General features: G+C 47.8%; 1 protein-coding gene across 1 annotated transcript in view; it reads right to left on the reverse strand.

Annotated features, from left to right (window-relative positions):
- The window catches only part of ORC2 (origin recognition complex subunit 2), a 112,438-nt gene that overhangs the window by 49,028 nt on the left and 36,695 nt on the right, over nt 1–26,715 (reverse strand). The window contains exon 12 of the mRNA XM_063932855.1: nt 17,128–17,224. Coding sequence (XP_063788925.1) covers nt 17,128–17,224 — 97 coding nt within the window. The remainder of the gene's footprint in view (nt 1–17,127; nt 17,225–26,715) is intronic.

Here is a 26,715-nt window from a genome sequence, read left to right on the forward strand (position 1 = left end):
CATTACACCCTTAGGTAAAGGGTACGTTACCTGAACCCGTCTTGGGAATTGAAAACGTTTATCAGGTTGTTTCCAGGTCTCCTCCATTTGAATATGGAGAGATTTAGGAATGGGAAAAACTGAACGTGTTTTTTTTATTTATTTATTTATTTTCCGGGGGATTCGAATAAGTCGAATTCCTCAGGTTAAAGCCCAGGATATCTACAATGAGACCCTCCTCTTCCTCCGCCTGAACAACAGGAAGGGGTCTTTTAACTGCCTTGCGCACCTTCGTTTCTGGTTGTGCGGGCGGCGTTAATTTGATGAGAAACTCTTCCATCGTCTTTGAGAATCCCGCAGCCCACTCTGATTGTTGCATGCGTGATTCTGCCATTTCTTTGGATATTCTGTCCGTAAGAACATCCTCCCACGACCTAGATGGAGTACTGCTCCCAGGTTGTGCGTCCCTGTCTAAGCAGGAGTCGCACACCCCGGAGCTGCCTCGTGCTAATATAACCCCTTACTAGGGTATTACGCAGTGCTTTTACCCCTTAAATTAGGAAGAGAAAGCCTGAGAATGACGGAAGCGAAGGTATTGGAAACGGCTGGACAAATTTATCCCTTCATATGGAAAAAGGGGAAAATGACAATCCAAAAAATTTAAAATAAATAAACAAATATAAAATAAAAAATGTCAGCAGCCGGTTTGTAATCCTCACAGCCCAAACTGTAAATCAGCTACGATGGTGAGGTTGTCCACATGTTTCCTAGTATTTTCTTCAGGATCTTTTGTATAGAATTCCTTAGAAAATATAAATAGTAATTAAGTATTATACTTCAGGAGATCCTCCTATAAATCTTTTTACCAGCAGAGGGAGCTAATCCTATTCATTTTTCATAGGATTACAGACCCTCCTATAACTCCCTTTACCAGCAGAGGGAGCTAAATTTATATAATGTCTCATAGGATAACGTATAAGAGGGGGAGGGTTAATCCCTGCCCCTCAGATTTGCGCCCATATGAGAAAATTAAGATGGCCGCCATTGAAAACCCCCCATCACATCCACTATATTTTCTCTATCGTCCTAGTGGATGCTGGGGTTCCTGAAAGGACCATGGGGAATAGCGGCTCCGCAGGAGACAGGGCACAAAAAGTAAAGCTTTTCCGATCAGGTGGTGTGCACTGGCTCCTCCCCCTATGACCCTCCTCCAGACTCCTGTTAGATTTTTGTGCCCGGCCGAGAAGGGTGCAATCTAGGTGGCTCTCCTAAAGAGCTGCTTAGAGAAAGTTTAGCTAGGTTTTTTATGTTACAGTGATTCCTGCTGGCAACAGGATCACTGCAGCGAGGGACTGAGGGGAGAAGGAGTCAACTCACCTGCGTGCAGGATGGATTGGCTTCTTGGCTACTGGACATCAAGCTCCAGAGGGACGATCACAGGTACAGCCTGGATGGTCACCGGAGCCACGCCGCCGGCCCCCTTGCAGATGCTGAAGACAGAAGAGGTCCAGAATCGGCGGCTGAAGACTCCTGCAGTCTTCTAAAGGTAGCGCACAGCACTGCAGCTGTGCGCCATTTTCCTCTCAGCACACTTCACACGGCAGTCACTGAGGGTGCAGGGCGCTGGGAGGGGGGCGCCCTGGGAGGCAAAATGAGTACCTATAAAGGCTAAAAATACCTCACATATAGCCCTAGAGGCTATATGGAGATATTTAACCCCTGCCTGATTTCTCAAAATAGCGGGAGACGAGCCCGCCGGAAAAGGGGCGGGGCCTATCTCCTCAGCACACGGCGCCATTTCCTCTCACAGCTCCGCTGGTCAGGACGGCTCCCAGGTCTCTCCCCTGCACTGCACTACAGAAACAGGGTAAAACAGAGAGGGGGGGCAAATTTATGGCGATATTTTTATATAACAAAGCAGCTATAGGGGAGCACTTATTATAAGGCTATCCCTGATATATATATAGCGCTTTTGGTGTGTGCTGGCAAACTCTCCCTCTGTCTCCCCAAAGGGCTAGTGGGTCCTGTCTTCATTAGGAGCATTCCCTGTGTGTCTGCTGTGTGTCGGTACGTGTGTGTCGACATGTATGAGGACGATATTGGTGTGGAGGCGGAGCAATTGCCAAATATGGGGATGTCACCTCCTAGGGGGTCGACACCAGAATGGATGCCTTTATTTATGGAACTACGGGATAGTGTCAACACGCTAAAGCAGTCGTTTGACGACATGAGACGGCCGGACAATCAATTAGTGCCTGTCCAGGCGACTCAAACACCGTCAGGGGCTGTGAAACGCCCTTTGCCTCAGTCGGTCGACACAGACCCAGACACAGGCGATGACTCCAGTGGTGACGGTGACGAATCAACCGTATTTTCCAGTAGGGCCACACGTTATATGATTTTGGCAATGAAGGAGGCGTTACACTTAGCTGATACTACAGGTACCACTAAACAGGGTATTATGTGGGGTATGAAAAAACTACCTATAGTTTTTCCTGAATCAGAAGAACTAAATGACGTGTGTAATGAAGCGTGGGTTGCCCCTGATAAAAAGCTGATAATTTCAAAGAAATTATTGGCATTATACCCTTTCCCGCCAGAGGTTAGGGAGCGCTGGGAAACACCTCCTAGGGTGGACAAGGCGCTAACACGCTTATCTAAACAAGTGGCGTTACCCTCTCCTGAGACGGCCGCACTTAAAGATCCATCAGATAGGAGGATGGAAAATATCCAAAAAAGTATATACACACATGCAGGTGTTATACTACGACCAGCTGTAGCAACTGCCTGGATGGGCAGTGCGGGGGTAGTTTGGTCAGAATCCCTGATTGAAAATATTGATACCCTGGACAGGGACAATATTTTACTGTCGTTAGAACAAATAAAGGATGCATTTCTTTATATGCGTGATGCACAGAGGGATATATGCACACTGGCATCACGGGTAAGTGCTATGTCCATTTCGGCCAGAAGAGCTTTATGGACGCGACAGTGGACAGGCGATGCGGATTCAAAACGGCATATGGAAGTTTTGCCGTATAAGGGGGAGGAGTTATTTGGAGTCGGTCTATCAGATTTGGTGGCCACGGCTACAGCCGGGAAATCCACCTTTCTACCTCAAGTCACTCCCCAACAGAAAAAGGCACCGACTTTTCAACCGCAGCCCTTTCGTTCCTTTAAAAATAAGAGAGCAAAGGGCTATTCATATTTGCCACGAGGCAAAGGTCGAGGGAAGAGACAGCAACACGCAGCTCCTTCCCAGGATCAGAAGCCCTCCCCGGCTTCTACAAAAGCCTCAGCATGACGCTGGGGCTTCTCAAGCGGACTCGGGGACGGTGGGCGGTCGTCTCAAAAATTACAGCGCGCAGTGGGCTCACTCGCAAGTAGATCCCTGGATCCTGCAGATAATATCTCAGGGATACAGGTTGGAATTAGAGACAGATCCACCTCGCCGTTTCCTGAGGTCTGCTTTACCAACGTCCCCCTCCGAAAGGGAGACGGTGTTGGAAGCCATTCACAAGCTGTACTCTCAGCAGGTGATAGTCAAGGTACCTCTTCTGCAACAAGGGAAGGGGTATTATTCCACTCTTTTTGTGGTACCGAAGCCGGATGGCTCGGTAAGGCCTATTCTAAATCTGAAGTCCTTGAACCTGTACATAAAGAAGTTCAAGTTCAAAATGGAGTCACTCAGAGCAGTGATAGCGAACCTGGAAGAGGGGGACTTTATGGTATCCTTGGACATCAAGGATGCGTATCTCCACGTTCCAATTTACCCCTCACACCAGGGGTACCTCAGGTTCGTTGTACAAAACTGTCACTATCAGTTTCAGACGCTGCCGTTCGGATTGTCCACGGCACCTCGCATCTTTACAAAGGTAATGGCCGAGATGATGATTCTTCTTCGAAGAAAAGGCGTATTAATTATCCCATACTTGGACGATCTCCTAATAAGGGCGAGGTCCAGAGAACAGCTAGAGATGGGATTAGCACTGTCTCAAGAAGTGCTAAAACAGCACGGGTGGATTCTGAATATTCCAAAATCCCAGTTAATGCCGACAACTCGTCTGCTGTTCCTAGGGATGATTCTGGACACGGTTCAGAAAAAGGTTTTTCTCCCGGAGGAAAAAGCCAAGGAGTTATCCGAGCTTGTCAGGAACCTCCTAAAACCAGGAAAGGTGTCTGTACATCAATGCACAAGAGTCCTGGGAAAAATGGTGGCTTCTTACGAAGCGATTCCATTCGGCAGATTCCACGCAAGAATTTTCCAAAGGGATCTGTTGGACAAATGGTCAGGGTCGCATCTTCAGATGCACCTACGGATAACCCTGTCTCCAAGGACAAGGGTGTCTCTTCTGTGGTGGTTGCAGAGTGCTCATCTATTGGAGGGCCGCAGATTCGGCATACAGGATTGGATCCTGGTGACCACGGACGCCAGCCTGAGAGGCTGGGGAGCAGTCACACAAGGAAGAAACTTCCAGGGAGTATGGACGAGCCTGGAAACGTCTCTTCACATAAACATTCTGGAACTAAGAGCAATATACAATGCTCTAAACCAGGCAGAACCTCTGCTTCAGGGAAAACCGGTATTGATCCAGTCGGACAACATCACGGCAGTCGCCCATGTGAACAGACAGGGCGGCACAAGAAGCAGGAGGGCAATGGCAGAAGCTGCAAGGATTCTTCGCTGGGCAGAGAATCATGTGATAGCACTGTCAGCAGTGTTCATCCCGGGAGTGGACAACTGGGAAGCAGACTTCCTCAGCAGACACGATCTTCACCCGGGAGAGTGGGGACTTCATCCAGAAGTCTTCCACATGCTGGTAACCCGTTGGGAAAGACCAATGGTGGACATGATGGCGTCTCGCCTCAACAAAAAACTGGACAGGTATTGCGCCAGGTCAAGAGATCCGCAGGCAATAGCTGTGGACGCGCTGGTAACGCCTTGGGTGTACCAGTCGGTGTATGTGTTTCCTCCTCTGCCTCTCATACCAAAAGTATTGAGAATTATACGGCAAAGAGGCGTAAGAACGATACTAGTGGTTCCGGATTGGCCAAGGAGGACTTGGTACCCGGAACTTCAAGAGATGATCACGGAAGATCCGTGGCCTCTACCTCTAAGGAGGGACTTGCTTCAGCAGGGTCCCTGTCTGTTTCAAGACTTACCGCGGCTGCGTTTGACGGCATGGCGGTTGAACGCCGGATCCTAAAGGAAAGAGGCATGCCGGAAGAAGTCATTCCTACTTTGATTAAAGCAAGGAAGGAAGTAACCGTGCAACATTATCACCGAATTTGGCGAAAATATGTTGCGTGGTGCGAAGATCGGAGTGCTCCGACGGAGGAATTTCAACTGGGTCGATTCCTACATTTCCTGCAATCAGGATTGTCAATGGGTCTCAAATTGGGATCTATTAAGGTTCAAATTTCGGCCCTGTCGATTTTCTTTCAAAAAGAATTGGCTTCAGTCCCTGAAGTCCAGACCTTTGTTAAGGGAGTGCTGCATATACAGCCTCCTGTGGTGCCTCCAGTGGCACCGTGGGATCTAAATGTGGTTTTGGACTTCCTAAAATCTCATTGGTTTGAACCACTAAAAAAGGTGGATTTGAAATATCTCACATGGAAAGTGACCATGCTTCTAGCCCTGGCTTCTGCCAGGAGAGTGTCAGAATTGGCAGCTTTATCTTACAAAAGCCCATATCTGATTTTCCATTCGGACAGGGCAGAACTGCGGACTCGTCCGCATTTTCTCCCTAAGGTGGTGTCAGCATTTCATCTGAACCAGCCTATTGTAGTGCCTGCGGCTACAAGTGACTTGGAGGACTCCAAGTTACTGGACGTTGTCAGAGCATTAAAAATATATATTGCAAGGACAGCTGGAGTCAGAAAATCTGACTCGTTGTTTATATTGTATGCACCCAACAAGATGGGTGCTCCTGCGTCTAAACAGACGATTGCTCGTTGGATCTGTAGCACAATCCAACTTGCACATTCTGTGGCAGGCTTGCCACAGCCTAAATCTGTAAAGGCCCACTCCACAAGGAAGGTGGGCTCATCTTGGGCGGCTGCCCGAGGGGTCTCGGCATTACAACTTTGCCGAGCAGCTACGTGGTCAGGGGAGAACACGTTTGTAAAATTTTACAAATTTGATACTCTGGCTAAGGAGGACCTGGAGTTCTCTCATTCGGTGCTGCAGAGTCATCCGCACTCTCCCGCCCGTTTGGGAGCTTTGGTATAATCCCCATGGTCCTTTCAGGAACCCCAGCATCCACTAGGACGATAGAGAAAATAAGATTTTACTTACCGATAAATCTATTTCTCGGAGTCCGTAGTGGATGCTGGGCGCCCATCCCAAGTGCGGATTATCTGCATAAGTTGTCCATAGTTATTGTTAACTAATTCGGGTTATTGTTGAAGGAAGCCATCTTTCAGAGGCTCCGCTGTTATCATACTGTTAACTGGGTTTAGATCACAAGTTGTACGGTGTGATTGGTGTGGCTGGTATGAGTCTTACCCGGGATTCAAAATCCTCCCTTATTGTGTACGCTCGTCCGGGCACAGTACCTAACTGGAGTCTGGAGGAGGGTCATAGGGGGAGGAGCCAGTGCACACCACCTGATCGGAAAAGCTTTACTTTTTGTGCCCTGTCTCCTGCGGAGCCGCTATTCCCCATGGTCCTTTCAGGAACCCCAGCATCCACTACGGACTCCGAGAAATAGATTTATCGGTAAGTAAAATCTTATTAAAACAATGCACCACTGACACCTCTGCAGCCGCACACGCGGCTGGAGCCGCGCTGAACACCACTCACCTTGCCCCCCAGCGCGCGCGCCGCGGGACCGCTCTCACCCGGTCCCCCAGCGGTGCGTCCACTGGCCAGGAAGCGCTTGTCCGCTCCCCACAAGCCGCGCTTACACTCTGACGGGTCGCGCCACCGGACCTTTTACCCGTCCTTAGTAGCGCTTCCCGTCCTGTCACTCTGTCTCCCCGCCGGCGCGCGCGCACTCTGTGAGGAGACAAAGCGAGTCACTGACTGCGCCGGCAGGGACCGCGGTAACCTTCACCGGGTAGGCGCCCGGCGCTCTGCAGCCGGGTGACGGTGACCCGCTGTCTATCGTAATAAGCCGCGGGGTGTGCGGGGGGGGGGGGGGGGGGGAGGAGGGAGCAGTTACTATCCTGTCAGTCTCCTTTTGCAGCTACAAACAACCAGTTACTCACTGTACTTTCAAGAGGATCTCCTGTGAGAGATGCAGATCTCTTCAAAAGGGATCTTTGTCTCTCAGTATTGTCAAGCTTTGTCTCCCTTTTCCTAGGAAGACACAGCACCTTTCATATTAGTATTTCTGTGGAGATGCAGGTCCATTCGATAGGGATCGTTGTCTCTCACAATTCTGAGGCTCTTGTCTCCCTTTTCATTAGGGTGACACAGCCCATATCAAGAAAACCATTAAAAATAAAACAAAAGAAAATTTAGTCAGGAGCTCTGTGCTCCCACATGCTGTACCTCCAGCACAATTTTCAAAACGGAGGCATGAGGGGCGTGAAGGGGGAGGAGCCGGCTGTGCAGACAACGCTAATTTTTTAGATTGTGCCACACCTCCGGTTGCAGACTTCACACCCCTAATGTCTAAGTGGAACTCCAGTGTCCCCTAGTGGATGAAAGAGAAAGCCCATTCTCTAATTCTTCAGCCCATTCAACTACCGCTTTTGCCATCCAGGCTGAGGCCATAGCAGGCCTTATGACTGCCCCTGACAAGAGAAAATATGTGTTTTCCAAAAAACCATCCACTCTTCTGTCTGTGACATCATTTAATGATGTTGATGGCAAGGGTAAAAAAGATTTTCGCACAAGTGGAATGACGTGGGTATCTACTAGAGATGAGCGCCTGAAATTTTTCGGGTTTTGTGTTTTGGTTTTGGGTTCGGTTCCGCGGACGTGTTTTGGGTTCGACCGCGTTTTGGCAAAACCTCAGCGAATTTTTTTTGTCGGATTCGGGTGTGTTTTGGATTCGGGTATTTTTTTCAAAAAACACTAAAAAACAGCTTAAATCATAGAATTTGGGGGTCATTTTGATCCCAAAGTATTATTAACCTCAAAAACCATAATTTACACTCATTTTCAGTCTATTCTGAATACCTCACACCTCACAATATTATTTTTAGTCCTAAAATTTGCACCGAGGTCGCTGTGTGAGTAAGATAAGCGACCCTAGTGGCCGACACAAACACCGGGCCCATCTAGGAGTGGCACTGCAGTGTCACGCAGGATGTCCCTTCCAAAAAACCCTCCCCAAACAGCACATGACGCAAAGAAAAAAAAGAGGCGCAATGAGGTAGCTGTGTGAGTAAGATTAGCGACCCTAGTGGCCGACCCAAACACCGGGCCCATCTAGGAGTGGCACTGCAGTGTCACGCAGGATGTCCCTTCCAAAAAACCCTCCCCAAACAGCACATGACGCAAAGAAAAAAAGAGGCGCAATGAGGTAGCTGTGTGAGTAAGATTAGCGACCCTAGTGGCCGACCCAAACACCGGGCCCATCTAGGAGTGGCACTGCAGTGTCACGCAGGATGTCCCTTCCAAAAAACCCTCCCCAAACAGCACATGACGCAAAGAAAAAAAGAGGCGCAATGAGGTAGCTGTGTGAGTAAGATTAGCGACCCTAGTGGCCGACCCAAACACCGGGCCCATCTAGGAGTGGCACTGCAGTGTCACGCAGGATGTCCCTTCCAAAAAACCCTCCCCAAACAGCACATGACGCAAAGAAAAAAAGAGGCGCAATGAGGTAGCTGTGTGAGTAAGATTAGCGACCCTAGTGGCCGACCCAAACACCGGGCCCATCTAGGAGTGGCACTGCAGTGTCACGCAGGATGTCCCTTCCAAAAAACCCTCCCCAAACAGCACATGACGCAAAGAAAAAAAGAGGCGCAATGAGGTAGCTGTGTGAGTAAGATTAGCGACCCTAGTGGCCGACCCAAACACTGGGCCCATCTAGGAGTGGCACTGCAGTGTCACGCAGGATGTCCCTTCCAAAAAACCCTCCCCAAACAGCACATGACGCAAAGAAAAAGAAAAGAAAAAAGAGGTGCAAGATGGAATTGTCCTTGGGCCCTCCCACCCACCCTTATGTTGTATAAACAGGACATGCACACTTTAACCAACCCATCATTTCAGTGACAGGGTCTGCCACACGACTGTGACTGATATGACGGGTTGGTTTGGACCCCCACCAAAAAAGAAGCAATTAATCTCTCCTTGCACAAACTGGCTCTACAGAGGCAAGATGTCCACCTCATCATCATCCTCCGATATATCACCGTGTACATCCCCCTCCTCACAGATTATCAATTCGTCCCCACTGGAATCCACCATCTCAGCTCCCTGTGTACTTTGTGGAGGCAATTGCTGCTGGTCAATGTCTCCGCGGAGGAATTGATTATAATTCATTTTAATGAACATCATTTTCTCCACATTTTCTGGATGTAACCTCGTACGCCGATTGCTGACAAGGTGAGCGGCGGCACTAAACACTCTTTCGGAGTACACACTTGTGGGAGGGCAACTTAGGTAGAATAAAGTCAGTTTGTGCAAGGGCCTCCAAATTGCCTCTTTTTCCTGCCAGTATAAGTACGGACTGTGTGACGTGCCTACTTGGATGCGGTCACTCATATAATCCTCCACCATTCTTTCAATGGTGAGAGAATCATATGCAGTGACAGTAGACGACATGTCCGTAATCGTTGTCAGGTCCTTCAGTCCGGACCAGATGTCAGCATCAGCAGTCGCTCCAGACTGCCCTGCATCACCGCCAGCGGGTGGGCTCGGAATTCTGAGCCTTTTCCTCGCACCCCCAGTTGCGGGAGAATGTGAAGGAGGAGATGTTGTTGACAGGTCGCGTTCCGCTTGACTTGACAATTTTCTCACCAGCAGGTCTTTCAACCCCAGCAGACTTGTGTCTGCCGGAAAGAGAGATCCAAGGTAGGCTTTAAATCTAGGATCGAGCACGGTGGCCAAAATGTAGTGCTCTGATTTCAACAGATTGACCACCCGTGAATCCTTGTTAAGCGAATTAAGGGCTCCATCCACAAGTCCCACATGCCTAGCGGAATCGCTCTGTTTTAGCTCCTCCTTCAATGTCTCCAGCTTCTTCTGCAAAAGCCTGATGAGGGGAATGACCTGACTCAGGCTGGCAGTGTCTGAACTGACTTCACGTGTGGCAAGTTCAAAGGGCATCAGAACCTTGCACAACGTTGAAATCATTCTCCACTGCGCTTGAGACAGGTGCATTCCACCTCCTATATCGTGCTCAATTGTATAGGCTTGAATGGCCTTTTGCTGCTCCTCCAACCTCTGAAGCATATAGAGGGTTGAATTCCACCTCGTTACCACTTCTTGCTTCAGATGATGGCAGGGCAGGTTCAGTAGTTTTTGGTGGTGCTCCAGTCTTCTGTACGTGGTGCCTGTACGCCGAAAGTGTCCCGCAATTCTTCTGGCCACCGACAGCATCTCTTGCACGCCCCTGTCGTTTTTTAAATAATTCTGCACCACCAAATTCAAGGTATGTGCAAAACATGGGACGTGCTGGAATTTGCCCATATTTAATGCACACACAATATTGCTGGCGTTGTCCGATGCCACAAATCCACAGGAGAGTCCAATTGGGGTAAGCCATTCCGCGATGATCTTCCTCAGTTGCCGTAAGAGGTTTTCAGCTGTGTGCGTATTCTGGAAACCGGTGATACAAAGCGTAGCCTGCCTAGGAAAGAGTTGGCGTTTGCGAGATGCTGCTACTGGTGCCGCCGCTGCTGTTCTTGCGGCGGGAGTCCATACATCTACCCAGTGGGCTGTCACAGTCATATAGTCCTGACCCTGCCCTGCTCCACTTGTCCACATGTCCGTGGTTAAGTGGACATTGGGTACAGCTGCATTTTTTAGGACACTGGTGACTCTTTTTCTGAGGTCTGTGTAAATTTTCGGTATCGCCTGCCTAGAGAAATGGAACCTAGATGGTATTTGGTACCGGGGACACAGTACCTCCAACAAGTCTCTAGTTGGCTCTGCAGTAATGATGGATACCGGAACCACGGTTCTCACCACCCAGGATGCCAAGGCCTCAGTTATCCGCTTTGCAGTAGGATGACTGCTGTGATATTTCATCTTCCTCGCAAAGGACTGTTGGACAGTCAATTGCTTGGTGGAAGTAGTAAAAGTGGTCTTACGACTTCCCCTCTGGGATGACCATCGACTCCCAGCAGCAACAACAGCAGCGCCAGCAGCAGTAGGCGTTACACGCAAGGATGCATCGGAGGAATCCCAGGCAGGAGAGGAATAGTCAGAATTGCCAGTGACATGGCCTGCAGGACTATTGGCATTCCTGGGGAAGGAGGAAATTGACACTGAGGGAGTTGGTGGGGTGGTTTGCGTGAGCTTGGTTACAAGAGGAAGGGATTTACTGGTCAGTGGACTGCTTCCGCTGTCACCCAAAGTTTTTGAACTTGTCACTGACTTATTATGAATGCGCTGCAGGTGACGTATAAGGGAGGATGTTCCGAGGTGGTTAACGTCCTTACCCCTACTTATTACAGCTTGACAAAGGGAACACACGGCTTGACACCTGTTGTCCGCATTTCTGTTGAAATACCTCCACACCGAAGAGCTGATTTTTTTGGTATTTTCACCTGGCATGTCAACGGCCATATTCCTCCCACGGACAACAGGTGTCTCCCCGGGTGCCTGACTTAAACAAACCACCTCACCATCAGAATCCTCCTGGTCAATTTCCTCCCCAGCGCCAGCAACACCCATATCCTCCTCATCCTGGTGTACTTCAACACTGACATCTTCAATCTGACTATCAGGAACTGGACTGCGGGTGCTCCTTCCAGCACTTGCAGGGGGCGTGCAAATGGTGGAAGGCGCATGCTCTTCACGTCCAGTGTTGGGAAGGTCAGGCATCGCAACCGACACAATTGGACTCTCCTTGTGGATTTGTGATTTCGAAGAATGCACAGTTCTTTGCTGTGCTGCTTTTGCCAGCTTGAGTCTTTTAATTTTTCTAGCGAGAGGCTGAGTGCTTCCATCCTCATGTGAAGCTGAACCACTAGCCATGAACATAGGCCAGGGCCTCAGCCGTTCCTTGCCACTCCGTGTGGTAAATGGCATATTGGCAAGTTTACGCTTCTCCTCCGACAATTTTATTTTAGGTTTTGGAGTCCTTTTTTTACTGATATTTGGTGTTTTGGATTTGACATGCTCTGTACTATGACATTGGGCATCGGCCTTGGCAGACGACGTTGCTGGCATTTCATCGTCTCGGCCATGACTAGTGGCAGCAGCTTCAGCACGAGGTGGAAGTGGATCTTGATCTTTCCCTAATTTTGGAACCTCAACATTTTTGTTCTCCATATTTTAATAGGCACAACTAAAAGGCACCTCAGGTAAACAATGGAGATGGATACTAGTATACAATTATGGACTGCCTGCCGACTGCAGACACAGAGGTAGCCACAGCCGTGAACTACCGTACTGTACTGTGTCTGCAGCTAATATAGACTGGTTGATAAAGAGAAGATGTCTATGTAACTATGTATGTATAAAGAAGAATGAAAAAAATCCACGGTTAGGTGGTATACAATTATGGACGGACTGCCTGCCGAGTGCAGACACAGAGGTAGCCACAGCCGTGAACTACCGTACTGTACTGTGTCTGCAGCTAATATAGACTGGTTGATAAAGAGAAGATGTCTATGTAACTATGTATGTATAAAGAAGACTGAAAAAAATCCACGGTTAGGTGGTATACAATTATGGACGGACTGCCTGCCGAGTGCAGACACAGAGGTAGCCACAGCCGTGAACTACCGTACTGTACTGTGTCTGCAGCTAATATAGACTGGTTGATAAAGAGAAGATGTCTATGTAACTATGTATGTATAAAGAAGAATGAAAAAAATCCACGGTTAGGTGGTATACAATTATGGACGGACTGCCTGCCGAGTGCAGACACAGAGGTAGCCACAGCCGTGAACTACCGTACTGTACTGTGTCTGCAGCTAATATAGACTGGTTGATAAAGAGAAGATGTCTATGTAACTATGTATGTATAAAGAAGAATGAAAAAAATCCACGGTTAGGTGGTATTACAATTATGGACGGACTGCCTGCCGAGTGCAGAGACACAGAGGTAGCCACAGCCGTGAACTACCGTACTGTGTCTGCTGCGACTGGATGATAAATGATATAAAAAATATATTTATATCACTACTGCAGCCGGACAGGTATATATTATATATTATATAATGACGGACCTGCTGGACACTGTCTGTCAGCAGAATGAGTTTTATTTTTATAGAATAAAAAAAAAAAAAAACACACAAGTGAAGTCACACGACGAGTGTTTAACTTTTTCAGGCAATCACAATATAAGTATACTACTAACTATACTGGTGGTCAGTGTGGTCAGGTCACTGGTCAGTCACACTGGCAGTGGCACTCCTGCAGCAAAAGTGTGCACTGTTTAATTTTAATATAATATGTACTCCTGGCTCCTGCTATAACCTATAACTGGCACTGCAGTAGTGCTCCCCAGTCTCCCCCACAATTATAAGCTGTGTGAGCTGAGCAGTCAGACAGATATATAATATATATAGATGATGCAGCACACTGGCCTGAGCCTGAGCAGTGCACTGCACAGTGCACACAGATATGGTATGTGACTGACTGAGTCACTGTGTGTATCGCTTTTTTCAGGCAGAGAACGGATATATTAAATAAACTGCACTGTGTGTCTGGTGGTCACTCACTATATAATATATTATGTACTCCTGGCTTCTGCTATAACCTATAACTGGCACTGCAGTAGTGCTCCCCAGTCTCCCCCACAATTATAAGCTGTGTGAGCTGAGCAGTCAGACAGATATATATAATATTATATATAGATAATAGATGATGCAGCACACTGGCCTGAGCCTGAGCAGTGCACACAGATATGGTATGTGACTGACTGAGTCACTGTGTGTATCGCTTTTTTCAGGCAGAGAACGGATATATTAAATAAACTGCACTGTGTGTCTGGTGGTCACTCACTATATAATATATTATGTACTCCTGGCTCCTGCTATAACCTATAACTGGCACTGCAGTAGTGCTCCCCAGTCTCCCCCACAATTATAAGCTGTGTGAGCTGAGCAGTCAGACAGATATATATAATATTATATATAGATAATAGATGATGCAGCACACTGGCCTGAGCCTGAGCAGTGCACACAGATATGGTATGTGACTGAGTCACTGTGTGCTGTGTATCGCTTTTTTCAGGCAGAGAACGGATTATAAAGTAAACTGCACTGTCCTCACTAGTAAACTCTCTCCACTCAGTCTCTATACTTCTACAGTAACAGTACTCCTCCTAGTCAGCTCCAGTAAATCTCTCTCAGTCTCTTATAATCTAAATGGAGAGGACGCCAGCCACGTCCTCTCCCTATCAATCTCAATGCACGTGTGAAAATGGCGGCGACGCGCGGCTCCTTATATAGAATCCGAGTCTCGCGAGAATCCGACAGCGTCATGATGACGTTCGGGCGCGCTCGGGTTAACCGAGCAAGGCGGGAAGATCCGAGTCTGCTCGGACCCGTGAAAAAAACCATGAAGTTCTGGCGGGTTCGGATTCAGAGAAACCGAACCCGCTCATCTCTAGTATCTACTTTAGGAGGTACTTCTCTTTTTAAACAGTCCCCAGTTGGAAAAGGGTAGTACGAATCCCATTTTGTTGGGATTCTATATTTCCTATTGGGCGTAGCCCAAGGTTCCTCCATAATTTCCGTCAGTTCTTCTGACCCTGGAAGCTCAACTCTCACTGTTTTGGGACGTTTAAACACAGGTGCTTTCGTTTTTACTACTGGCTCAACTGAATCTTCTTGAGACAGAAAAGCCTTCATTGCTCCAATTAACTCAGCTATATCTTCTGAGCTGAAACACTCTATTTGCTCTACATAAGGAGAAGTAGAGTATATGGAGTCATCATCTGTTGTATCATCTTGTGTAGCCTGTGCATTAGATGATATATTTACCCTTGGTTTATCAGCTTGTTGACTTGTAGAAGCTGTAGGGACTATACCATAAGATGGGAGCTGCATGTATGGGTTAATCGTGTACCCTATTCCTGCGGTTGGAGCTGTCGGGGACAACCTGTCAGCTATACTGGATAGAGTCTGTGCAAATATGGCCCAAGGTGGATCTATTTGTTGTTGAACAGGGATCTGCCTTACAGTCTGCTGAAATGAAAAACAATATGCACACAACCCATTATTTCCCAAAGATTGAGTTATTAACCCCACCTTGCAGGATAAACATGTTTTGAGTGTTGGTGTTACTGTTGTAAAACCTTGTCACCTTTGCCACTCTTAGACATGATAAATAATTAACTCTTCCACAGTATATTACACAATCCGTTACTGAAAACACTTTATATTGCATAAAAATTTATATCAATCCGACCCCAACCCAAGCACCAGCATTGAGGTTCAGAAAAAACACTGACAAACATATATAAAGTCAGCAATCACACTAGCAGTCAGTCACATGATATTATTAGTCATATGAGCATATTATCAACTACAAACATATTTCAAGTATGTAGGCGTACATTTACTGTTTTCTGTATTATACAGTTATTTTAATGTATTCAGACGCAATTGCGGAGAAAAACCACATTATTGTACAAAACTCATATGCAATAGGCACTAAACTTAACTATTCATACTAACACAGTAGATAGAAATTTAGTGCTGTGTAACCCTTACTCTGTAGAGTGCGATACAGGGAGACTCACCCCACTTCCAGGATCGATCAATACGTTAGCAAACCGCTGAGTGGATCCAGACGCTACTAGTGTACACTGCCGCTCCGGTATTTTTAATGGACACAGACGCTCAGTGAACGTTAGTGCATGCAGACGCTCCTGTCTGCGACCCAGTCTCAGCGGTAAACCTTAGTGTATACAGACGTAGCGGCCTATGCTGCGACCGAGTCCCCTCGTGGTAGCGTCTGAGACGGAACTGAGGCAATCAGTTCATGGCGGGAGACGCGCGGAAACTGGTCATGAACTGGGGGGAGGGGCGACCAGGAGAGCGTCTGACTCCCCATTGCTGACCTCAACCCTAGGGATCGCAGAGCTCAAACTAATCCTGGTGCTTATGATCCCTAAAGCCTAGCGCTAGAGCACCCGTGGTGATGGCGCGCCAGCTACGGTTTGGTAGTCTCCTCCCAAATCAGTGCGGCTGTGTCCATATTCCACCTCTAAGCGGAACCGATGCCTTACCTTCTCCCCGTGCTCCGGCCACAGCCTGGTAACGTCTGCTGGACCTGCTAGTAACATCCGACACAGACGCCCGTCGAGACAGCACTTGTACTGTGGGGTAAGCGTTGTTGCGACCCGGCGGAGAGTTGTTGGAGCGACTCTTTCCAATATGCGTATAAGACGCTATTAGGAAAGATCACTCAAAAAATGGTAAGACTATAAAAATAAATCAAAATTAAAGCTTAGGGCTGCCAAACACATCAGCCCTGTGACCATGGTCCGACTCCTGCCGCACCAAACAAAAAACTGATTTGACTGAGTCGGTGGGCGGTATATATAGACGAGCCCGGTGCATCCTGGGAGGCCACAAAGCTCGTGATCGATTTGGTGCCAATCCGCAGACGCTCCAGCATATCCCAATGTTATCCTGTGGACCCAGCCGGAGAAATGAAATTACCCAGTAGAGTAGTGTTTATATTGCTGCTGGCAGGTGACTAGACAGGAATATGCCAGGTGCCGTTTGTATGTAAGAAGTACATATCTGTATAAGCATAACATTAATTAGCTAAAACTAGAAGTGCACGTATATCTCATTGATAAGAACTTAACAGCTGTCTAATTAATCCACAGCTCATTAAGCACCAATTCTCTGTAAACAACTTTCACAGAAAGGCAAAACACGTTCACTATGGAAATGCCACAGACTGGTGGAATAATACGGGATATAGCCAAGAGCCTGGCAACAGGACACCCCCAAACCCCCCTTTGTCTCGCCCTCCACATTTCTGCTAGTTGAGGGTTAGGTGTTTCCGATTAAAAACTAGATGAAGTCCACAAACTGAGTCTGCTCTTCAATTACCGTCTTGGTGCTTCTGTACTATGAAGTTCACTTGATCTAAGGGACTGCGAAAGGTACCAGAGTGACCAAGGGCCTCATCTGTGATGGAGTTCAGGATCTAGGTGGAAGCACAAAAAGATACCGGTGAATTATGCACAGAACGATTGTTGTGAACGTGCTCTTAAATACAGTAAGTGCTGCATATTATAAATATATAATCTCTGTCTAATTCACAATTTACACCTAAATTCTTTGTAGAAAATGGAAAATTGTATGAAAGATTTCTTGCGCAGGTAAAAATAGGATTTTGGTACTTACCAGGTAAATCCTTTTCTTTGAATCCATAGGGGGCACTGGAGTACTCTTGGGATATGGACGGTGCGTAGCAAAGGAAGTCACATTTAAATATTTAAATGAGCAACCCTCCACTTCCCTCCTCCATACTCCCTGGATCCTCAGTGTTTTTTACTGAGCCGAATAGGAGTGACAGAGAATTGAACAATGGAGAATTACTTACATTATAAAATAACGGACAACAATAAAGTTGACACATAACGTTACTGACAACTAAACAGTTGACACTATAACCGATAGAACTTGAAAGTTTAAACCAGTCGGTGAGAATGTGTTACCATAAGATCCCCTGAACTTACCACAAAACCAGGTAAAACTGCTCTGGGTGGGCGTCCAGTGCCCCCTATGGATTCAAAGAAAAGGATTTACCTGGTAAGTACTAAAATCCTATTTTCTTTTTCATCCACTAGGGGTCACTGGAGTACTCTTGGGACGTACCAAAGCTTCCCCCGTGGGCGGGAGAGCTGTTTGGCACCTGTAACACTAGGCGGCCAAAGCTAGAAGCTGATGCCGCAACGTATCAAACTTGTAAAAGCGCACCAACGTGTGCACTGCTGGCCATGTAGCCGCATGGCAAAACTGCGTCGTAGAAAGCCTACGACCAGCTGCCCATGAAGTTCCCACAGAACGTGTGGAATGAGCTGTTACTAATGGAAACAGCTGTAACCTAGCCTGAAGGTAAGCTTGACGTATGGTCAGTTTAATCTATATGAATAAGATCTGTTTAGAAGCTGGCCAACCCAGCTTGGCCGCATCAACGTATTCGTCTTACGAAATGTAGACGTTCGATACATAAACGCGTAATGCGCGTACCACAACCAAAGTTTCAGAATTTCCTGTTAACACAGGACCTATTATTGTTTGATTGAACTACTATTGGTTAATTGATGTGAAAAGATGACACTATTTTTGGCAAGAAGGCGGGATTGGTCCGAAGATCCGCTCTGTCATCATGAAACATTAAATACGGTGGCTTGCATGACAAGGCACCCAAAGTTGAAACACGCCTTGCCGAAGCTAGGGCTAGAAGAAAAATAGTTTTCCAAGTGAAAAACTTAATATTCACTTGTTGCAAGGGTTCAAAATATGAAGACCGTAAGAAATCTAAAACCAGCTTCAAGCCCCATGCCGCTGTAGGTGGAATGAATGGAGGCTGTACTCTGAGGACACCCTGCAGAAAACGGTGTACAGACGGCAATAGAGCCAAACGTTTTTGAAATTAAATTGACAAAGCAGATACCTGCACCTTTAGTGTAGATAAACGCAGTCCTCCATCTAACCTCGTCTGTAGAAACAACAAAAGACGGAATAACTTGAAAGATGATGTCGGAAACTTCCGAGCTTCCCACCAACCTATATAGGCACGCCATATTCTGTAATAATGAGCTGCCCTAACCGGCTACCTAGCTCGTAACATGGTTGTATAAATTTTCTTAAGAGTGCGGTCTCAATAGCCGCCCCGTTAAACGCCGCCGCGCTAACTCGGGGGGCGGACAAACACCTCGGGACGGCAGCGGAAGCTGGCCGCCCCGCTCACATACCTGCACGTAGTAGCTGCTGGCCCTGGTATGGTTAAGTTGTTTGGTCCTGAATTGGACGCATGGAATGCTGAGGCTACGGGAGGAAAGTCTGTTTTCTTACCATTGTCTCTACCGGTAGCGAGAAGGAGGTACGCTGGACCTGCGCAAAGTCCGCGGAGATCCGAGAACCAAGCTCTCAGAGACCAATGAGGCGCTACTAGTATGACTGTGGCCGACTTCTTGTGATCCGTTTTAGCAACAAAGGGGAAGAGCGGAAACGGTGGAAATAGATACACGAGGCTGTACAGCCACGCGCTTGTGAGCCTCCGCCGCCACTGCCGTTGGATCTTGCGTTCTGGACACATACTGGGCGTTTGATGATTGTGGCGAGATGCCATCAGGTCCACTTGAGGGTAACCCCACCTCTGGAACAACATGTGAAAACACCCTTGGATTTAATGGCCATTCTCCTGGATGAAAATTCCGACGGTTGAGATAATCCGCCTCCCAGTTGACCACTGCCGGAATGACCACTGCCGACAATATCACTTGGTGATGTTCGGCCCCAAATGAGGATTCGAGCTACTTACCGCATTGCCATGCGGCTTCTCATTCCTCCTTGTTTGTTGTATGCGACCGTCGTCGCGTTGTCTGACTGCAGCTGGACAGACTGAGACCGAAGCATGTGCACTGCTTGTCGGAGCGCATTGTAAATTGCCCGTAGTTTCAGGACATTTATAGACAGCAATCTTTCGTGATCCGCCCAGAGACTCTGGAGCTGATAATTTTGAACTACAGCTCCCCAACCTCTGAGTCTAGAGTCCGTCATTAGAACTATCCAATTACAGGCGCTGAATTGTTTTCCTGCGGTTAGATTGTGTACTTTGAGCCACCAGATTAGAGATACTCTGGCCCGTGGCGACAACCTCACCCTGTGTTGAATCTGCAGATGCGAGCCCGACCACTGTGCGAGCACCTCCAGTTGAAAAGTACAAGAGTGAAATCTTCCGAACTGAATAGCTTCGACAGCCGTCACTCTTGTGCCTAAAAGGCGAATGCACAAATGTACCGAGACTGTGCGTGGCTTGATTTATGTTTTGGTAGGTAATTGCTTTGATTTACCGGATGGAGAATCATTCCTAGGAATTGAAGTGATTAAGACGAATTCAGAACTGATTTCTTGAATCTGACAATTCCACCGTGTTGAACTAGGTCATTGTACGTTAGTAGTATTTGTTGAACTAGAGCTGTGATGAGAAGGTTATCTAAGCACAGAACCATTATCACCAGCCGGGATCTGAGAATAACTTATCCCAGACATCACCCCTGTGACAACCCGAGGCGCTGATGAGAAACCAAACAGGAGAGTTTGAATGATGGACTGCCAACGTCTAAGTATGCCAGATGTAGTGGCAAAATTTTGAACACGCAAAAACGCATTCTTGACTTCTAGGGAGAATCTGATTTCAATGGTTGTAAACCTGCAATCACTGACCGCATGAATTCCACTGATTGAGCCACTTTTGGTATATAACAGTCGGCCGGGTGCAGTACTACAACAAAATTGTACTAAGCTTGAATCTAGGAGACACTGAATTGCGGTCTACAGAACTGCCTTTTTGTCTTCTGACACAGGCCGGCTAGTTTTGGATCTAGCCTTGACAAACCACAGCAAAGGTGGTAGACAATGAAACTCTATGTGTGATTGAACACTAATTATGTAACCGCCGATCTGTAACCGCAGATCTGTGGATTTCAGTAATAATGTCGAATGAGACATCAGTTCTCGACCACGTGTCGTGTGTTGTAGAACAACTGGAAAAGACTGAGGTTTAAAAGATTTGAACCCTGGTGTAGTTTTATTTGTAAGAACTGGTGTGGCAATGGCTGTAAATAGACTCTCACACCGGAGCGTGAGAACTGAAACGTTCTAATTTAGGAGTAAATAACACATTTTAGTGTAAGGCCACGCAAAGCGTCTGTCAACCACAAAGAGTGATGATGGACTACGAGAACTAACATGGCTGACAGCTATAGCAGACATGCGTAAATTCTCAGGCGATATACCAATGTGAGTAACAAGTCGTCGAAACTGTTTTGAGGCCAGAACTGGCTATTAACTACGTCTGCGACTATAATGTCGGTAACCGAAACCCCAACTACAGCATAAACATTGTCTTTAGCCTAGGTGGAATGTCCACACTGACTAGTTATTAAGTGTAGGTGCAGGAGGGACCTGGACAGTTTTGACACCAAGAAATGCTGTCATAGACTCTGGTATATTGAATGGCTTAATAATAGAATTAGAACTATGAACACACACACACCCGCACAGGCGCTCGCTGCGTTCTATCCTATAGGAACGCTTGCCTCTGAACTAGGTTCCTTAGTGGCATTAAAACTCAGAACCTTGCGTCTGGCATTGAATCTTATTGAAGCACAGCCGATGTTAGCATGCGCCCTCTGATGGGTACTGTTTACTTATTATATATTATCAGTTATTTTATATAGCGCACACCTATTCCGCAGCGCTCTCACAGAGAATACATAACCCTCCAGATGAGCATGTGACTACGTTATAAACAGTTAGATGTAGCCGCTCAAATAGGATTAGGATATATATCCGGATGCGGACTGGTATTCCCACTGTGCACATGGATTCCCTTAGATAAGTAACGTGTACATAAACTAGAAAAGTATTGCTGCACACTTTCTTGTGACAGAAAATTCCTAACACCACCCCTGCTCCTCTAGTGGGGATGTATTGTAGGACAGCAGATAAAAAAATTCCTGGACAAAGAAACAGGAAATTGAGTTAAAATGGTGTCCAGCCATGTGCGTAGTGCCATGTGCTTTCACCATATGTTAAGCATATAAACAATAGAAATCAATTTCCAATTTACAGTAATATTAGTTACCACAGATCAGGCATACATTACATATGACCGCCTATATATACATATGTAGTATACTTCCTATACTACAATATCCGTAGTGAATCACCATGCATATATTAGTTTTAACCTAAGATGCATATTATTTATAACATATGCCTGCCTCGTGCTGCGGATATAATCATCACCCCCTTGTGTCCCGCGATCTCCCCCTGTGCAGCCGTAGTGCTGTTCCCTCTCCCACCGCCATAGCTAGCAGAGGGGAGCCGGGGAGCAGCGGGGGACGGATGTAGAAGCCCAGCGGCGGCAGCCTGTCTGTCCGCGGCTGGGCTGAATCGCGGGCAGCGGGAGTGCACTGTGATCAGTGTGCTGCCGCTGAGAACAACGTGCGGCCAGAGCGTCGGGCGGCGGGCGTCTATGTAACGGCGGCCAGCGGGGTGCTGCGGCCAGCGGGGAACATGGAGCGGCGTGTAGCGGCGGTCCGCAGGGTCTGTAGCGGCGGCCAGCGGGGAGCATGAAGCGGGCGGCCAGCGGCGGAAGACCACGCTCCCAGCACCTGCTGTGTGTCTGGGTGCTGTGTGTCTGGGAGCGTGCAGTACTGGGGGAGTACACTAACCTTGCGGAAGCTGTGGAAGCTAACCGCACGATCTCCCCCTGCAGTCTCTCCTTCGTCTTGTGGCAGCAGCGCTGAAAGCGTTTGTTAGAAAAAATCACGACTCCTCTGAAATCTCCTCCACCCAGCTGGAGGAGATGGCTGCTCAATCCTGGACCCTCACTTCTCTGTAAGTGGGGAAAGGACCGCATGCTGCCTGGCTGACACGGCCGTGCTTCTCCTGCAAGCGCCCACGTGTCAGCAGCGGCTGGAGGCAGTACAATTCCGGACCCACACTTCTTAGTAAGTGGGGAAGGTATTGTCTGAAAAATCAAAAATGAAATAAAAAATAAGAATTTACTCACCGGTAATTCTGTTTCTCGTAGTCCGTAGTGGATGCTGGGAACTCCGTAAGGACCATGGGGAATAGCGGGCTCCGAAGATCTTAGACTACCTGGTGTGCACTGGCTCCTCCCACTATGACCCTCCTCCAAGCCTCAGTTAGGTACTGTGCCCGGACGAGCGTACACAATAAGGAAGGATTTTGAATCCCGGGTAAGACTCATACCAGCCACACCAATCACACCGTACAACTCGTGATATGAAACAATAGAGCCTCTCAACAGATGGCTCAACAATAACCCGATTTAGTTAACAATAACTATGTACAAGTAATGCAGATAAACCGCACTTGGGATGGGCGCCCAGCATCCACTACGGACTACGAGAAACAGAATTACCAGTGAGTAAATTCTTATTTTCTCCAACGTCCTAGTGGATGCTGGGAACTCCGTAAGGACCATGGGGATTATACCAAAGCTCCCAAACGGGCGGGAGAGTGCGGATGACTCTGTAGCACCGAATGAGAGAACTCCAGGTCCTCCTCAGCCAGGGTATCAAATTTGTAGAATTTTGCAAACGTGTTTGCCCCTGACCAAGTAGCTGCTCAGCAAAGTTGTAAAGCCGAGACCCCTCGGGCAGCCGCCCAAGATGAGCCCACCTTCCTTGTGGAATGGGCATTGACAGATTTTGGCTGTGGCAGGCCTGCCACAGTATGTGCAAGCTGAATTGTACTACAAATCCAACGAGCAATAGTCTGCTTAGAAGCAGGAGCACCCAGCTTGTTGGGTGCATACAGGATAAACAGCGAGTCAGATTTTCTGACTCCAGCCGTCCTGGAAACATATATTTTCAGGGCCCTGACAACGTCTAGCAACTTGGAGTCCTCCAAATCCTTAGTAGCCGCAGGCACCACAATAGGCTGGTTCAGGTGAAACGCTGACACCACCTTAGGGAGAAACTGGGGACGAGTCCTCAATTCTGCCCTATCCATATGGAAAATCAGATAAGGGCTTTTACATGATAAAGCCGCCAACTCTGACACTCGCCTGGCTGAAGCCAAGGCCAATAACATGACCACTTTCCACGTGAGATATTTCAGATCCACGGTTTTTAGTGGCTCAAACCAATGTGATTTTAAGAAACTCAACAGGAGGCACAAATGGGGGCTGAATATGCAGCACTCCTTTCACAAATGTCTGAACTTCAGGTACTGAAGCTAGTTCTTTTTGAAAGAAAATCGACAGAGCCGAGATCTGTACCTTAATGGAGCCCAGTTTTAGGCCCATATTCACTCCTGCTTGCAGGAAATGCAGAAATCGACCTAGTTGAAATTCCTCTGTTGGGGCCTTTTTGGCCTCGCACCAAGCAACATATTTCCGCCATATGCGGTGATAATGCTTTGCCGTAACATCTTTCCAGGCTTTAATAAGCGTAGGAATGACTTCCTCCGGAATGCCCTTTTCCTTCAGGATCCGGCGTTCAACCGCCATGCCGTCAAACGCAGCCGCGGTATGTCTTGGAACAGACAGGGGCCCTGCTGCAGCAGGTCCTGTCTGAGCGGCAGAGACCACGGGTCCTCTGAGATCATCTCTTGAAGTTCCGGGTACCACGCTCTTCTCGGCCAATCCGGAACCACGAGAATTGTGTTTACTCCTCGCTTTCTTATTATTCTCAATACCTTTGGTATGAGAGGTAGAGGAGGGAACACATAAACTGACCGGTACACCCACGGTGTCACTAGAGCGTCCACAGCTATCGCCTGAGGGTCTCTTGACCTGGCGCAATACTTCTCTAGTTTTTTGTTTAGGCGGGACGCCATCATGTCCACCTGTGGACGACCCCATTGATTTACAATCATTTGGAAGACTTCTGGATGAAGTCCCCACTCTCCCGGGTGGAGGTCGTGCCTGCTGAGAAAGTCTGCTTCCCAGTTGTCCACTCCCGGGATGAACACTGTTGACAGTGCTAGTACATGATTCTCCGCCCATCGGAGAATTTTTGTGGCTTCTGCCATCGCCGTCCTGCTTCTTGTGCCGCCCTGTCGATTCACATGGGCGACTGCCGTGATGTTGTCTGACTGGATCAGCACCGGCTGGTGTAGGAGCAGGGATTTTGCTTGACTTAGGGCATTGTAAATGGCCCTTAGTTCCAGAATATTTATGTGAAGGGCAGTCTCCTGACTTGACCATAGTCCTTGGAAATTTCTTCCCTTTGTGACTGCCCCCCAGCCTCGTAGGCTGGCATCCGTGGTCACCAGGACCCAGTCCTGTATGCCGAATCTGCGGCCCTCCAGAAGATGAGCACTGTGCAGCCACCACAGAAGAGACACCCTGGTTCGTGGAGACAGGGTTATTAAACGATGCATCTGAAGATGCGATCCGGACCACTTGTCCAACAGGTCCCACTGAAAAATCCTGGCATGGAACCTGCCGAATGGAATTGCTTCGTAAGAAGCTACCATCTTTCCCAGGACCCGCGTGCAGTGATGCACCGATACCTGTTTTGGTTTTAGGAGGTCTCTGACTAGAGAAGACAACTCCCTGCTTTCTCCTCCGGGAGAAACACTTTTTTCTGGGCCGTGTCCAGAATCATTCCCAGGAACATTAGACGTGTCGTGGGGACCAGCTGTGACTTTGGGATATTCAGAATCCAGCCGTGCTGGCTCAGCACTTCCTGAGATAGTGCTACTCCCACTAACAACTGTTCCTTGGATCGTGCCTTTATTAGGAGATCGTCCAAGTATGGGATAATTAAAACTCCCTTTTTTCGAAGGAGTATCATCATTTCCGCCATAACCTTGGTAAATACCCTTGGTGCCATGGAGAGTCCAAACGGCAGCGTGCCTTTTGGAATCTGCATCTCCAGTCCACTGGCGAGTCCATAAGCATCTCCTAGCAGAGATAGATAATGCACTTATTTTAGATGCCAGTCGGCAGATTTCCCTCTGTGCATCTCTCATGTATAAGACTGAGTCTTTTATATGGTCAATTGTTAGCAGGATCGTGTCTCTGTCTAACGTGTCAATATTTTCTGACAGTTTATCTGACCACGCAGCGGCAGCACTGCACATCCATGCTGACGCAATAGCTGGTCTGAGTATAATGCCTGAGTGTGTATATACAGACTTCAGGATCGCCTCCTGCTTTCTATCAGCAGGTTCCTTAAGGGCGGCCGTATCCTGGGACGGTAGTGCCACCTTTTTAGACAAACGTGTGAGCGCTTTATCCACCCTCGGGGGTGTTTCCCAACGTAACCTATCCTCTGGCGGGAAAGGGAACGCCATTAGTACCTTCTTAGGAATTACCAATTTCTTATCAGGGGAAGCCCACGCTTCTTCACACACTTCATTTAATTCATCTGACGGGGGAAAAACTACAGGTAGTTTTTTCTCTCCAAACATAATACCCTTTTTTGTGGTACCTGGATGTAAATCAGAAATATTTAACACCTCTTTCATTGCCTCAATCATGCAGTGAATGGCCTTAACGGGCATTAAATTTGACTCATCGTCGTCGACACTGGTGTCAGTATCCGTGTCGACATCTACTTGTGCCACCTGAGATAACGGGCGTTTCAGAGCCCCTGATGACTTTTGAGACACCTGGACAGGCACGAGCTGAAGACTCGGCTGTCCCACAGTCGGCATGTCGTCAAATTTTTCATGTAAGGAGTCTATACGTGCACTCATTTCCTGCCATAATACCATCCACTCAGGTGTCTGACCCCCAGGGGGTGACATCCCTGCTAAAGGCATCTGCTCCCCCTCCACATCATTATCCTCCTCAAACATGTCGACACAGCCGTACCGACACACTCCACACACACAGGGAATGCTCAAACAGAGGACAGGACCCACAAAAGCCCTTTGGGGGGACAGAGTAAGAGTATGCCAGCACACACCAGAGCG

Source organism: Pseudophryne corroboree, chromosome 7 (assembly GCF_028390025.1).
Source record: "Pseudophryne corroboree isolate aPseCor3 chromosome 7, aPseCor3.hap2, whole genome shotgun sequence".
NCBI lineage: Eukaryota > Metazoa > Chordata > Amphibia > Anura > Myobatrachidae > Pseudophryne > Pseudophryne corroboree.